Below are 15,883 nucleotides of genomic sequence, written 5' to 3'. Positions count from 1 at the left end.
CCATAGTACTGCGCCAAGTAGAAAGGATGAAAGAACCGCCGTTTTTGCAAGAAATATAATATTTGTTTACGTTATCATACACTGTTGGATGTTATTTATTACCGACTTCATTTTCACCAGCTGCTTCATTTTTCACGAAAATAAACAATAACGCACGGTAACGAAATTACTTGCACGTTAAAGTAACGAAAAAATCTGTAAAGTGTACAATGTTTAAGGAAATGGAATTTCTTTTAAAAGGTCACCTTCTGTACATCTGTAAAATCTTATCCGAAGCATTTTGCGATTGGCAAAGAACAAGATGGATTACAATTTTGCGTTAGTCCAGCGAACCGTGCAAAGATGATTACGCTCTTGACTGCACCTGCTTGGACCATACTGTAAGTAATGCAAGACAGACACTACTCTAGAGAACGGTATTGACCAAGTTGATCCGAAATCACTATCGCTTTTAGTCAACAGCAGAGTCCGCCTTCGGGCCCGACTTTAGCAGTATGTGCCGCAACAGCAACCGGATTTCACATTTTCACTGTAAATTCTAAACAGTGTGCTGTTTTGCCGCAGTCAGTCGCTCAATAGTCAGTAGTGTGGCATTTAATAAGCAGTTTGTTTTCTGCACGACGCGAGAACTTATTATTGTGGTGAATCCGTACTAGAATTGACTCTATTTTATTATTTGATCAGCCAGTGCAAAATGTCGGTCCAGATTGTCTTCCTGATACTTCTTCCTGATACTTCTTCCAGTCGCCATCTTCGGTGGAGGTATGACCATTATTACAAGACCTTGTAGGATCTTGCGCTGTCTTTATGTATGAGAATTACGTATAATCGCTTTAAGGGCCAGATTTTTAAGGTTAATGTTTTTCGATTTTACATAAAGCTGCTACACTCGACTTTACTTCTTTGCTTATTGATTTTGGTTCAAACTGCAAGGAAAATGACAGTATTTTACGTTATCCCGTTAAAGTTAGTTGTTTACGATCTTTCTGCATCTTATCCATCTATAAACCTATAGATAAAAAAGCAATCAGCATTAAAATAATAAATGTGATAAAGGTCATCGGTTCTTGGGATATTCAAGAAATTGCATAAGCATGAATCAAACAGTTTCGATATAAAATTCTTCGCAGAAACTGTGGATCTTTCGTCCCCGGCACTTGTAGTACCATACCGCGGACGTCTGATCAACATCTTCGAACCCATCCAACCGCCGCCTGTCACAGGACCACCACCAACACCCTATCTCTCTTTTCCCTCAATTTATGCCTCCCCCGCCCCAATGTTCCTGCAAGTATCCCGGTTCTATTATCCGCCCACAGCTACACTGCTGACCAACACCGCCGAACTATTCCGCAGCCCAGCCAACGATCTCTACTTCGTCAACGTCAAGTTGCGACTGCGGGACAATGACTATCACCAGCAGATGACGAATTTTGTCCGCAGCGTAACCGGGAACGCCAGGAGCCAGGTTCTGCCGATCCCCTTCCACTGGTTGCAAGTCCATTACTACACCGGCGACGGGAGTTTTAAGATGCGGACCCGATGGCAGCTCTGCCTAGACGACCGTCAAGTTATGTCCCTTGACATTCGCTGCGTCCGGTTCGATCAGTGCGACCAGATCCGGAAGACCATTCGTCGGAAGATCCCCGGATTGTCCTTCCATGTTGAGCTGTACTTTCTTCAGTCACCTTGGAGAACTGTGCGGAAAGCGGAAATCAGTGTGATCAACGCCCATTTAACGAATTCCCTGATGTACGACGCGATCAGTGGCCAGTTAAACGCTAGCAGATACGTCTTCGTGGAGATGCAGGACTATTACACATTAGTGCAAGAAATTGTGACTGACAGCATTAATTCAGTCTTGGAATCTGCCGAGTATGTGAGCGACGAACAGCGAGTTAACCTGATGATGAGACTGGTCCCCATTCTCCGCCACAATGTGACGTCTTCCGGCGAATTCTCCGATGCTATGTGGCAGGTAATTTGCTGATAGATGCTGCTAACTATTCCTCGCAGTTTTAATTCTGATAACACATTTTTTATCTATTAATGAAATGAATGTCAATTTATCTTCCTTGATTATTTAATTTTTACTACTTTTTAACTAAATGTTTTTAATTCGCGGTTAATTTTTTTATTGTTCTCCACAGGCGACGTTCTGGCCGTCACACAAACAACGTCCCGATCAGAAACTCAAAGATTTCCGTTCCCTGTTTAGCGACGGGAATAAATGGTTCGAGCGAGTGATGCGAGGTGACAACATTTCCGCCGATGTGGACAGCGCCCGTTCCCCGTCACTGCTAAGCGCGTTAGCCGAGCTGAAATCTCCCAACAGCACCGTGCAATGGGATGGTCAGAAACTGGTCATTACACCAATTCAGATGGTCTGCCTGGACTTGGAGAAACTGCGCGATCAAGTCGAATTTCGCAAGTTCTTCATAGACATTAGCAGCTTCAATACGGATTACGTCGTATACGCCGACAACAGAGACGAACCGGATACTATCGTGCCGCAGCGTCAGTACGAAGACCTTGTAGAGCGAATGCAAGCAACAATGCCGCCCATTGGTTCCATCCAGGCGTTCCTAGTGGGTGTCGCTGGACCACCGTGTTGGATCCCATGTGACGGAGAGAAATTCAATGCATCACCGTATCCGCAACTGGCATCCGTATTTGCCGATCACCGAACGCCGGATCTACGGGGACGCTTTTTGTTAGGCTACCAGAATGGGACGTATCCGTTGGGTAGTTCGGGAGGAGAGGCTAAGCACCAGCTGACCGTAGAAGAGATGCCGACACATAATCACGCTGTAGCCGTTGGGTCAAGGTCGGGAAAGAGTTTTCTCCCATCGTATATTGCAACGTTCGGCGATGCCAATGTGCTTAAAGACAATCCGGCTGAAACCGCTTTCGCGGGCGGTAATGTGCCACATAATAACATGCCACCGTATTACACTGTAGCGTATTATGTTCGTGCTTGTTAAACTCATTCTGGAGTTTTGAAAATTCTTATTTTGATTTTATTGCAAGCTTTACTTACTCGTGAGTGCTTTTATAATGGACCAATGGTCATAATCATTTGCCACTAGAGAAGCCGTTTGGTTTTTATCCGCGCGCTTGTCCAACTTTCCAGTTGCGTTTTTACGGTACTTCCGGAATGTTCAGCAAGACGCTCCAGAATTTATGTCCTATATTATTATAATTATATTTGAGCTAGTCTTTATGTCCTATAAACAGACAATCGTGTACATGGTGCTTTGTGCAGATTTTAAAAAAAACCGTTGCCGAATCACTTGTCTGTCATGTAAAGGTGATACACTTTTTTGTATTGGTTTTTCATCCGTAATGATCTTTTCTGTATTTGCTAATTGACACTGCGGTGGGGCACAAAGAGTAGATTCGACATCCATCAGTTCTCCTTCATTAGTTTGCAGATGCAGGTGGCTACACGCACACGTGGACTAGGTATTGTTCCTTCAAAATGTAAGAGTACCGTACGTGGTACTGTGGCGTAGCCCCGTTATCAGATTTTGTCTATAAATAATATAATTTTGAGTAGTCGTTAGTTCAGTCAGAGAAGGCGTGAGCTAGCGAGAAGTACTGTGCAGTACCTACATAATAATTTATTATCGTTCCCTCTTTAGTCACAATGCTTAACCAATTTATCGCCAAAGAATGAAATGTGGGACGTTTTATCTTATGTTCCCATCGATTATACTTGGGCTAGAGTTGCACAATACAGAATGCGCAAGTGTACCAAAACTGGAAAAGGTAAGTATTCTGAGTCAGCATGTGGCAATTGGCAGAATACAGATAGCCACGGCCAACAGGGTATTCAAATAACTAAAATACTGCGGAAAAACAGCCATAGACCAAAACTAATATTTCCAGGTGGAAAAAAATACAAATTAGATATTTCTTAATGTTCGTCATCAGTTAGAAGCTGTATTTGAGAGGGGCATGGTCCAGGATTCCACGACTCGAGCCTTAGCGACGCTAATCAGGAACTTGTTCAACTGGTCAACTGTTGGATAGCGCCACATCCTCCAGTATTTCATCTTAGGATACGATAGCGCGAAGTAAAATTTGGAGACCTCTTCGCTAGAAAGTAAAATATGGTAGTGTGGGCGAAGCTGAAACGTTGTGCTAACATCCTAACAATTATATTTTGGCACTGTACAGAATAGAATTAAAAACCTAGACAATACTGTACGAGTAGAAACCGAGGGATTTTAATACCGGAGCACAGAATAGGAACTTAGATATCCCTGAGCTGCATTTTTTAATATTAGATCCTTATACGGCGTGTGGATTGCTGTACCTTCTTTCACGACAGCTGTAGTAAAAATGACCGCGCACTTACTCATCAGTAACTGTTCTCAAGCCGTTATCCCGCTCTGTTAACGTTATTGTCAAAGTTATGTCATCAATGGTGACGGGATTAGCTTCAGCAAACGCCTGCTGGACAGCCTCCAGAATGCGATCGGAGTTCTATCAAAAAAGGCGTTTTAAATGACGATAAACCGTGGTAGTCTTCGGTGGTCGCTTGAAAAATCTAGTCGTGTTACGGCAGCCAAACCAAGGGCAGCGTTTCATGGCGACATCAAATACGCACCAACAAGTTAGCTTTCCATCCGTTGACCAGTGGATGAATGCGGGATCGCCATGGCAGCGCCGACTGAACGTATAACGTGAATGTCTTTTTTAAAGGAGCCGACGACCCTTCTGTTAAATACACATCCTGTTCGGCCTCGAGATCTTGCATGGTCAATGTTTTCATGGTTTCTTTAAAAAGACTGGGAAGAGGGACATTCGTTAATGTGTAGACCGCTTTCGTTGCCGTCGAAGTCAGCTGCAGACCATCCAGTTTGCGGTAGATGCTTTTTGCGTAGGGCAATCTGCCATCCAGGTCCAGACGCCAACCAAGTTTGTAAATGGTTACAAAAAAGCTAACAACCCAACCGTCAGGATCGAAGTTCCATAGGCGCACTGACGCGTACTGATCATGACCTTTAAAGGAAACAGTTTTACCATAATAGCTAACCGGTTTTGTACCAGAATGAAAAGCCATAAAACAAGGAAAGAAGAAAGGAAAAGAAAAGAAGAAAGCCTACGTAAATCCTTATTTAGACGTGCTCTCATCAAACTTTCCAGCTCGGGCAACAGCTGCACATTCATTGAGGGACTGAGGTACATGCGAAACGAATAAACCGGGTCCATTGGGCGGTCTTCCAGGTGGCGGACGTAAGACGGAATAAAATCCTCATCGCCTGGCACGCGTAAACGTGCGTAATACCGATCGGTATGGTTTGACAGCGGCACTAAATTAATTCCACCGTGAACGTGGGCTTTTTTCTGTATCATTAACTGGAAGTTCAGAGGCAGGACCTTTATCCTGTTCCCAATAAACAAAATTGCAAAATCATTTGTTAACTGAATTTGATTGCCTTACTCTGAAAAAGTGCCGTTTTTTCTCATGGGCGCTATCCGCGGCACGAATGGACTAAAATTTATCTGCACATCACTCATGTCGGCACCGCCGCAGCCTTGCTTTATCCGCTCTTGTTGCACCAGCTCCAGTAAATCGGCTTTCAACCGATCCGTATTAAATGAACCGGAAGTGGAATTGGTGCTCAGATAAAAATCTCCTCGACCAGAATTGACAGTTCCATGAAACACGGGACCCTGATGCGCAATGAGTCCCTTACTCCGCAAACGTTGAACGAAGTCTGTTATCGACGGCGTAATTATTTTGGGTAATTCATGATAGGAGGAATTACGGGCAAAACGCCATGGGTAGTGCGAGAAATCGCTTGAAAGATTCATTGGAATAACACTGTCTGATATGGGAACCATATACAGAATTTGCGTCAGTGGCGACCTGCAGATTTTTGGCTATGAGAAAACTCAGACAAATATCATCGTTGTGAGGACTTATAAGTTTTACCCGCTTGCAGAATAGTACGTAATATCGTCGCTTCCATTTTGTATTTGCAAGATTTCAACGTGAGTCGCTGTCCAGTTGCTGCTCTCTGAAATCCACCAAAGGCCTTTACATAACTTATATCTTAAAATTGCACAACTCACATTTACGTTTATTAAATATCTCATCGTGTTTTATCTCGCAAATGTCCAAGAATGTTTCAAAAACATTTTTTATTTAAAGTTTTACGTTTACCAGTTATGTTTACCAGTTTACCATCAGAAAAATTTCTTTCCAAAAAGGTCTTTTGTGAACATACAAAAACAGATATGTTCTCGATTACGGCTGCTTTAAAGTCTTACCGAAACTGGGTGCCCATGCAAAGGTCAGCGCGTCTTGTATCTCGGTAACCGTGAGATTGGTGAGCTCAAGTGTAACCAGATATACACCGACGTAAGGTTTCAGTTCAAGGAATTGACCAAAATCCTGCATCTCTGAATCCATGCGCAGATTAAACATAATTCCTTTATCTCCGCGTAGATGACGAATTTTCATATACTGCTCCCAAAGATTCCGGGAAACGTTGTAATTAATGGAACCATAAGATAATTCCTCATTGTCGTGACTCTGGCTAAGATTAATCATTTGAAAGAGGGATACATTGGGACAGAAACTCAGTGTTGCCTCCAGCGTCTCGTCCAACTCTAAAACAAGAGATAATAAATTAACAAAATATTCGTACTCTGTATAATAAATTTTTAAAATTATAAAATACAATAAATGTAAGCAGTACAATCATATACAGACGCACCAGGGAGCAGACCGGTGAAATCCGCGCAAAGCATTTTCTGTTACAACGTTTTAGCATAGAAATTCAGCGCGGTAATGCTGCTTGTGTGTTAGGAACTGTTGAGAAGCAGCTTGATCTCGATGATGTGTTTTTGGTTTGTGTATAGTTGAGCAGACGGTTTCGTATGTTCTGTACGTTTAAATTGAAATAGTTCCTTGCATATCTAAAGCCTATCATATACTCGTACAATGCAACGGTATTTCTTATTTACTATGTGAATCCATAAATTATAAAATATAGTAGATTTAAACAGTACAATTATATACAATGCAACGATATTTCTTATATTTTATTACGTGAATCGATAAAATTATTATTTAATATCGAATTTTAACAAGGCAGTAATAAAGCCTAACCAATTTATATGAAATGAATAGTTAATGAATAATACAGACAAGGGAATGTTTCGCATCAAATGTAAACGATATACGTACGCAAATTGCTGATGTTTCCGAAGGTTTTGGTGTCGCTAGAGAGTGGATTTTCGATTTTATTGATGATTTTGATATTATGGTTTTCCGATCTCGTGGGCGCAGATAAAAGGATTAAAAGCAAGCATACTCCGACAACTGCGGGAACACTGCGAAATTTACCCAAATGTTGCAGCAAATTGTCCATTTTCCGCAAAAAACAGAAACAGGACTACGTTTACTAACACTCCGACAGAGAAATTTTCTGAATATCTAAAATATGTCACAGGTTTTTATACGTCGTCAGTTGTGCTGAGTAATGACAAAGTGAGCATAAAAGAAATGTCAGTTATGATTGTATTTATCCCGGAGATTCCGCCCCTTCAAGCGAGGTTGTACCATAGAGAAAGAATGCCATTTCCTAAATTTTGCCGGTTTTGTGAGAAATCAGCTTCTAATGTTGCCGGAATCGTTTCGAACCAGTTCGGTACCGCTTCGGTGCGGAATGATTTATTGTCCATAGTATGTAAGCCGTAATTGCCGCTCAGAAACTGTTTCCGCAGGTGTCGTAGTCGGTATCAGTGATACCACGGCTGGTTTGCATTTACTGAGAAAATTAAGAGTAACACGAAATCGGTGCGGCTAGTGATATAACTAACTGCACCTGGCATAATTTTTGTGGTGGTTGCTTCATAAAACTAATTTGGCAATACAACACCACAGAGCGAACTACCTTTACGCAACTTTCCTGCATTCGACCCGAATTCGAAGAACCACAGTTTTTACAACTGCGTAGTTAAGCATTATATATAGGTGAGCAAGTGTAATCCGAAAAACATGGCATAAGAGTACACATACATGAAGCTTTGATGAAAAACCTTTAGTATACGCGTAACGCGCGTTATAAGCTCATAGTAAAATAAATTTCCGGCACATAATTCGTAAATCTCTTGACGAGGCGTTTTCAGTGCGAAAGCATCGAGCTGAAAATATTATTTTGGAGTCTGATAAACTGAAACCATTGCGGACATGCACTGTGCTTGTACCGTACTCGTACTGTATCTGTAGGCCACAGATACGTCTGTGTATTTCAGTTTTCATGTAATCGTAATAATTAGGTGCGCGGTTATTAATTTCAGTGACATTATTCTGCTTTGTTCTGCCGATAATATATTGGTCGAGAATTAATGGCACAGTATTTATAATATAGAATGTACAAAACAATGAATTTATTTTTCAGGGCATATTTTTACTTCCAAATGTCTGTTATATTCCATATTTTATTCTGTAGCAAAACATTTGCCGCGTATCATAATATTATTCTGTCTTCCAAAAACAGAGCAATCAAACTGGCGAAGCTGTACCATAGATACTTTTACGGTAGGAAGCAGCGCAGTTAGTATGCTCGCCTGAATAGCGTATATATGCAGTACATAAAACGCGTGGCAGAATGGGATTTAGTATTTGTAATCAATAGAGAATGTCCTGATTGAGTTTGTATAAGAGGGCAATTCATTTGGTCGTACTTAGCCTTAAAGGGAATAAGAATAAAAGCCAGCGCAGATAATTCGATAATTCACTTACTATGATGTATAGTTTGGTTTAGGTTGCACGAGGCGCACAGTGCAATGGCGCCATGACCAGTGCAGTCGATTGAATGTTGATTAACGTCGCTACGCCTAAAGGCTAAATGGCTAATCATCTTGACAACAGGGACGCAGCCAGCCAATGTGATTTAATAAAATTACTTAACGCCATCAACTCAGCGACTGCACCCCTAAACAACATACACACATATATAAATACAGTCGCCCAAATCACTGGCAATCCCGCAAATTGAAAAGTTTGTCCATCCGATAGAGGGATAAATTGATTGCAGCGCAGGCCTAACTAATCTAATTAGTGTATTTGTCTAATTTTCATTCAGTAATGTTGAGAGCATTCAGGGACGTTTATTGTTTAATCTGTCTTGATTGAATGGATTATTCTTTCTGGCTGCGGAGAGAACGAGGGGAACATGACGGGCCGATGCAAGACAGTGTATACAGTCAACGCGCGTATCCCGCTGGGACTGTGTTCAGTTGTTGTTCGATGCCCATCAACGACGCTTCAGTATAGTGGGCCAATATTGTACAATACAGCGGGATATTATCAGCCTATGTTATCATAAGCGCCATGGCGGATAATGGGAAAAAAGCCAAAGGTGTCCTTTTTCAACCGCAGAACGACATTGTCATCAGTAGTGATGCAGGTGACAATGGTGACAAGCGGATGTCGCCGGTTGCGGCGTCGCGTGAGCCGTCGGTTGACGTGGATGAATGTTCGGATTCGGAGCCACTGCGGTTGAAACAGCGCCGGACACGGACGAATTTCACGCTGGAACAGTTGCAGGCGTTGGAGCGACTGTTTGATGAGACGCATTATCCGGATGCGTTTATGCGCGAGAATATCAGCCAAAAACTGGGATTAAGTGAAGCACGTGTGCAGGTGCGTATGTACTACTCACCTGATACTAATACATCAGCGCTGAACATTTTGCCAAAAAGTTTTAAAATGTATCTAATTTTTTGAGTTGAAATTTATTGTTGTTACAAATTAATTTACTTTACAAACACGGCATACACTGTAAAGTATTTGATCCCTCAAATATAGTGGCAGTGGTTATCAATAGGACACTGTGGCAGCATTTGGCATCTGCGTGTGTCAGTTGGACGTTAACAGCTGAAGTGACAAACAATAGGGATCGGGCCATTGTCCCGAGACAAGTGCATGGGCCATGAAGTTATTGAAGCACTGATTAACTTCAGTTTTGAGTGTACGAGTACATCTTTTGTTTAGCCTTTGACTCAATAATACGTATACGTATCGTGTCGGCAATTTTATCCCGTAGACAGATACACATTATATTATTATTTGTACGTCATAATTAAAAGGTTTGACTTGCTCAACTCTGATGCTTAGTTGTAAAATTGCTAGAAGAGAGCAATACGATAAATTGCTTATTTTAACTGCTATTTTGATACATGCATTTTATATATCAAGCGGTGAAAACACCGTAATTTTGTATTATGATACCCGACAGCATCTTAAAGCGCTGGTTCCGATCAAAAGGGTGAAAAACTTATAGATCCTTTGAGATTTTTATATAGATTGATTAATTTGAAGATTGTAGATGATGCAACTGTTTAATTCTATTAAAGAAGTATCTACTATGCCCTTTAATTAAAAGTTTCCCGACACCAGCTGGTAGTATTTTCTGTGCTTCTGTGTTACACTGGAACTACGCATTACAATTGTTGCGTGCAATCGCAACGTCATAAGCAAGCGGTTTACCGGCTAATAATAAACAGGCGGTACCTGTTTACCTATGCAATTTATTTACAGTTGCACTACCTCATTTAGCTTTTTAGTTTTACTCTGCCTTTGTGAAAGAGTGAAAGTAAATGTCATTTTCTGATTTCTTGTGCTTGCATTAACGGCGAACTTTTTGACGCTAAAAAAAGCCGTAGCCGGCTAACAGCGGTGCTGGCATCTTTATTTTTCAAACGGTTTTATTGCGCGTCCTATATTTATAAAACTTTTTTAAATGTTTTAAAATTAGTAACCATTTTTGTAATTTTAAGCTTACGAACGTCGCAGAAATAACTGATGCAAATCATTTAATTATGCGGTGCTCTGCGGTAGTCTGTCAATAATGACAGACTTTGCTGTGCAAGAACATCGCCTAACAAGAAATCATTTTTTCATGGTACTGATCGGTTTTAAGGTCGTTGAATTGTCACATCGATCTGCCAATTTACCGAACGGCATTGTACAGGTGTGGTTTCAAAATCGGCGCGCGAAATCCCGCAAACAGGAATCCCAACTGCACCGCAGCATCATCCTCAACGCCCCGCCCCTGCCCTATCGATCCGGCAGCGGCAGCCCGGCATCCTGCTTCCCCATGCTGCAGCAGCAGATCCCACGGCCCGCCAACCTAGCGTCAGCGGCAGCGCACGGTTTCCTCCCACCCTTCCTGTCACCTTTTGCCGGCGCCAACCCCTTCCATCTGCCGTATCTCTTCCACCCCTTCTCCGCTGCACAGCTTGTAACCAAGAGCTCCAGTATTGTTGATTTACGACTGAAGGCCCGGAAACATCAAGCGGCACTGGGACTGGATGCAGTGGACGATAAGGAAAGTTAACATATCGGATTCCATGGACCGTTAATCCGCTCTTCTACCTCTTGTACACCTGTGTATTATTCACTGCAGTTATAATGATTATTGAAGTGCTTCCTTAGACATCGTGAAAATCATTGTAGAGTCAATGTTCAGTGTTGCCGTATTTATCGTATTACACTGACACTTAACGATTGACTCGCTGTTGGAATGAATTCCTTTACGTTTATGCCTAATAACTGGAAGTCGATTGGAAAGACTGCTTTTAGTTCAGCCAATCCGTTAAAAATGGCACGCCAGTAAGATAACTTTTGAATGTAATGTAAGTTTTATTGTAATGTCCATATCTACGCAAGCTAAAAGCGGCGTGAATGAAGTCAGAGGCGTGTAACATTTACTCTGAATCCGTACTTAGGTAGAAGTTACAACCTGAAAATTTAACTACTTAATCCGCAGTTTCCGGTGGAGTATGCACTGCAAAATCGAGTTTACTCGACTTTAACTGCTAGACAGTCAGTCCGCTTTATCCCCTCTGTGGGGAGTGGACGAGAGCTTCTTTGATAATTATCTACATTTCTGGAGCCTGCCATACATTTGTAGGAGTAGCTAAAACTGCGAACTTGGTGACGGAAAGTGGAAAAGTCACCTTTTTACATACACCATCAATTAAAATAAGTAAACAGATATTCGCAGTTTATCGTAGGTGTGTACGTCGATAGGTTAGTGCAGTATGCTTAGAGTTTAGTTGCATTAAAGAGCATCCGAACAGCTTTTCATCCACATAATCGTCTACAAGAGTTCAAGGACCGTATGCCTCAATAGTTAAGTTACGTGCTTAGTATGTGCTAGGCCTCGGTTAATTTATTCGACCATATGGAATTGTGGCGCCATAGTTTGGGAAAGCTCCAGAATTGCGGCAATCGTTTATGGGCAGCGAAGTATCACGATCGACCGGAGGTATTCCCTGGCTATTATGTGGCTTCCCATCCTCAACCTCGTTATCACAAGAACCAGAACCAGGATACACTACAACAGAATCGTTACTGTTACACAAAAATACATTCATAAACAATCGGTTTAAGATTAAAATGCCAGTCACCTTTCTTATGCCAGGGAAGGCCATTCCCGAACGTTCTGCTGGCTGTCCAGTACAAACATCCAGTTGTCACTAAGCGAGCAGCCATAGCAGCACCTCCAATAGCAAAAACGGCAATATGTAACGAACGTGTGCTGAAATATCCATTATCGGTTCTAAGCGCTGTGTCGGAGTCGTAGAACTTGTAGCAGATATAGAAGAATTCAGCCAAGACACTGCCAGACGCAACGCCAGCCAAGTACTTGTCCTGCCACATCAGCTAAAACCAGTCCGCAAAATTTTCATAAAGCCAAACGAACTTTGTTTCAGTACAAATACTTGTTTAAATAAATACGCGAACATGATTCACCTTTGCGACAATTGACGCAGTGAGTCAAAGGTGTTGCAAATATTACAATTCCTACCGTGACCATACAATCGGGGCTCTTAGAGTGTTAGTACAGAATTATACGTACGCTGAAAGTAACAGCAAAGAACCAGCCAAGCACAAAAACGATGCCGAACGCCACAATTACCCACTCCAGGGTACTTAGATGAAATTCCTCAGGATGGCACATAATGAGCATAATCAAGGTCACCTGTAGTTAGTATTTGAAGTTACTGTATTGTTGTTGTTTAGAGACATCCATTAGCTTTTCTCACCTGAAACTGCGTACTGAAGGTACGCAACGAGCGTGTCAAGAAAATCCGCTTACAATCATCCCGAATTCTCTATTAAGAGTACGATGTCCGTTATATGCAAGTATTGAATGAGTTGTACACAAAAGTTAATGCACAGTGATTGCACACCTCATCGCAGTTTTGAGGCGGAAATTCGCAAATAATCCATCCAAGTTTTAGATTGCTGTACGCCACGAAACATCCGATGAGGGCTGTGAGTACAGTGGGCACCAACAAAATTAACCGGGTCTGCAACGAAAGGCACCGAGTTCCAAATTAATAACGAAAGCTCAAAAGATATATCAGTGCAAACAAATAGTCATAAGTGGAACCAGGACCGACTGGTATAGAGTCGATCCTGGTGGAATATATGTGGAAATCGTGTTTTAGGCCCCCGTGCCTTTACATAAGCAGTAAAAAACCTTCAACTTCCGGCACACAATGGGCTGAGAAACTTACGAGTTTGATTGCAAATATGTACTGATGTACGGCATCGGCAGGATGGGTGTGATTAATCAGTTCATGAAAATCTGCCGCAGTATAGGCCAAACGAAGCACCGTGCTACATCCAAACACAATCAGCTCATACCATCGTGCCCTGCATAAAGTAAATACGTTTGCACAAAAGTAAGAAAGTGCAGTACAAGTATACAAAGAAATCTGGAGATAAAATTTTTTATACGCTCATACCAAAATAACAATAGTAGATCAGTTTAATATGTCAAAGCTTGCAAGCACTAGAATGCCTCAAATTTCCATCAATGGCTGTATGCGAACTTAACCTACTAACTGGTAAGTAATACTACAGCAGGGTAAAAGCATAAAGCACGTACTAAAGAAATAGGAAGAGTACAGAATAGCGAATAAAATGCCAAACAGAAGTTATGTTTTAATTAGCATGGCGTTTAAACTGGTCGTTTGAAGAGAAAGTGAGAACAAACGATTGCTTAACGCTACAATTTCGAAGAAAAATTTAAGCATGCGCACGCAATTCTTACCAAAACAGACCGTGCCAAACGTAGAACAGCGAAAACAAACAATGGATAACGGTCAACCAAGCAAACGTATACTCCGCTGAACACTGTTTATCCAAATGTTCGAGATAATCATTGGACACGTTAGTAAGTAGTCCCGTGCTATTATCGCGACACCGCGAAGGAGAAAGATTATGGATCCTCTGTAAAAACATCGTAACCCGACGTCAATGACCGTGGCAAAAGTTAAGCAAAGAATTAGCAAAACGTGCCTCGAAGGTCAGGGCGATACTGGCAGCAAGGCACAACGTAGCCGAACCCAGTATGCCTTTCTCCCATCGGGAAAAATTTGAGAATTTTCGCGCCTGTCGAAAGAAACCGGGAGAATGCATTTAAGTACTTGACTTAACACTTATTTAAGTACTAATCAATACACTTGTGAAAATTGATAGGGACTTACATAACCGAGAATCCGCCAGTGTACCACGTCGTTTCTTGGTGGTGGGAGATGCAGTGAAGCCACCGAGATGTTGTCTTGATCCTGCGCAATACGGTCGCGAATGTGCACCATTGTCGCTTGCCGTACTCAGCTTTGCTGATTATTTCGCTAGGTTCTGCTTGAATTCGGTCTTACTATACGAATGACGAGAAAGCCGTTGGCTGTAACTGTACATTTCTTCTTTCGCTTGGATGCCTGTGTCGATGCGTCAGCAACTAACCTGATTTACTGATAACTCTATCGATGTGACTTCAAAATTCGTCATCATTGGTGGTCCACCATTTATTATGTACCAAAGTTATCTAAAGTACACATATGTGTTGTTATTTACACAGCTTATGGAAACAGAACGAGTTACAAAATACGCATATGTGTGCTCACGCGGCATAAACATGAGGTTAACAACATTCAGTGAAAACACTATATATATGCCGCTCCCGTCTTCGAAACCGGAAGTCAGTGTCACTGAGCTGATAAAGCTGTTCGCAGTCTACTAGGTACTTCTGTTAGTCGCTCCTTCAATCTTTCTTTCACCGAGACAGTGAGACCTATTTTAATTATGTACTGTATAATAAAATTATTTTAATTATGTACTGTATAACTAAATTATTAAGCTAAGCTATGGCGTAGATTGCACCGAACGTCAAAAATCAGAAGTAAAACAAACCAATTCATCGTCAGATATAGGGAATCACACTTTAAATGATGCATTTGCCAATGTTTAAATTTTTTGGGCTGAAAAATTACTGTTGCAAGAATGTACTCTGTTGTCAGCAGATTTGTAAAAAGGGGGCAACTTTCTGGTAGAAGTTACTAAATTTTCCTTCTTGCAACTGCTCTCGCCGCAGTTGCACTTCTCCGCTACGTCAATACTTAATCGCTTCCTCGCAAAAACCACTACAATTACTGAATTACATATTTATTATCAGCTGTTTAATGTTACATATATCAGTGCAAAGGTAGCTTTTTCATTAAACAAACAGCACATATCCGTAAAACAATATAAGACCAGCTACGCTCAACGTTACAACTATTAAACACTGCTAGCTACCGTACAGATACAAACTCAGGAAGGTTTCAAGCAAAATGCGCTTAGGGTCCCTTGTAAAAGTCATGATTGCCAATGCGTTTGATGAATCTGCAGTTCTTTTTCCAGAACGCAACATCCATACACAACAAACAGTGACGCGAATGAATTTGTGTTGGTGTTGTATAGAATATAAAATATTTTAATATGAATTATGATGTACTGAAGGCGCAAGCGTTTTTAAGTTATCGTCAATTGTACATCCGGGCTGTGCTATCGTGACTG

The 15,883-nt window shown here is 41.5% G+C and overlaps 3 protein-coding genes across 3 annotated transcripts; 1 reads left to right on the top strand and 2 right to left on the bottom strand.

The window, feature by feature from the left end:
- Positions 1 to 3,646: 3,646 nt before the first annotated feature.
- Positions 3,647 to 7,478, bottom strand: LOC129589625 (uncharacterized). The gene is made up of 8 exons (XM_055484446.1): positions 7,208 to 7,478; positions 6,286 to 6,627; positions 5,948 to 6,032; positions 5,453 to 5,881; positions 5,115 to 5,395; positions 4,616 to 5,010; positions 4,364 to 4,491; positions 3,647 to 4,101 (listed from the first exon to the last, which is right to left on the bottom strand). Exons 1-8 carry the CDS (start codon positions 7,389 to 7,391, stop codon positions 3,933 to 3,935), a joined length of 2,013 nt encoding a protein of 670 aa, XP_055340421.1. The 5' UTR covers positions 7,392 to 7,478; the 3' UTR covers positions 3,647 to 3,932.
- A 1,658-nt stretch (positions 7,479 to 9,136) lies between these two features.
- LOC129589630 (short stature homeobox protein 2-like) lies at positions 9,137 to 11,587 on the top strand. Its single transcript, XM_055484453.1, has 2 exons — positions 9,137 to 9,670; positions 11,001 to 11,587. The coding sequence occupies exons 1-2, from the start codon at positions 9,359 to 9,361 to the stop codon at positions 11,364 to 11,366; spliced, it is 678 nt and encodes a 225-aa protein (XP_055340428.1). The 5' UTR covers positions 9,137 to 9,358; the 3' UTR covers positions 11,367 to 11,587.
- Positions 11,588 to 12,022: 435 nt separating this feature from the next.
- Positions 12,023 to 15,792, bottom strand: LOC129589629 (uncharacterized). The gene is made up of 11 exons (XM_055484452.1): positions 15,638 to 15,792; positions 14,792 to 14,873; positions 14,533 to 14,705; positions 14,345 to 14,437; positions 14,097 to 14,275; positions 13,558 to 13,696; positions 13,228 to 13,347; positions 13,081 to 13,149; positions 12,894 to 13,016; positions 12,442 to 12,697; positions 12,023 to 12,368 (listed from the first exon to the last, which is right to left on the bottom strand). Exons 3-11 carry the CDS (start codon positions 14,641 to 14,643, stop codon positions 12,199 to 12,201), a joined length of 1,260 nt encoding a protein of 419 aa, XP_055340427.1. The 5' UTR covers positions 14,644 to 14,705; positions 14,792 to 14,873; positions 15,638 to 15,792; the 3' UTR covers positions 12,023 to 12,198.
- Between the last annotated feature and the right edge of the window lie 91 nt (positions 15,793 to 15,883).

The sequence above is a fragment of the Paramacrobiotus metropolitanus genome, unplaced genomic scaffold (assembly GCF_019649055.1).
Source record: "Paramacrobiotus metropolitanus isolate TYO unplaced genomic scaffold, Prichtersi_v1.0 Parri_scaffold0000036, whole genome shotgun sequence".
NCBI classification, from domain to species: domain Eukaryota; kingdom Metazoa; phylum Tardigrada; class Eutardigrada; order Parachela; family Macrobiotidae; genus Paramacrobiotus; species Paramacrobiotus metropolitanus.
Note: the sequence above shows the minus strand (reverse complement) of the source record. Positions and strands in the feature narration are given on the sequence as shown.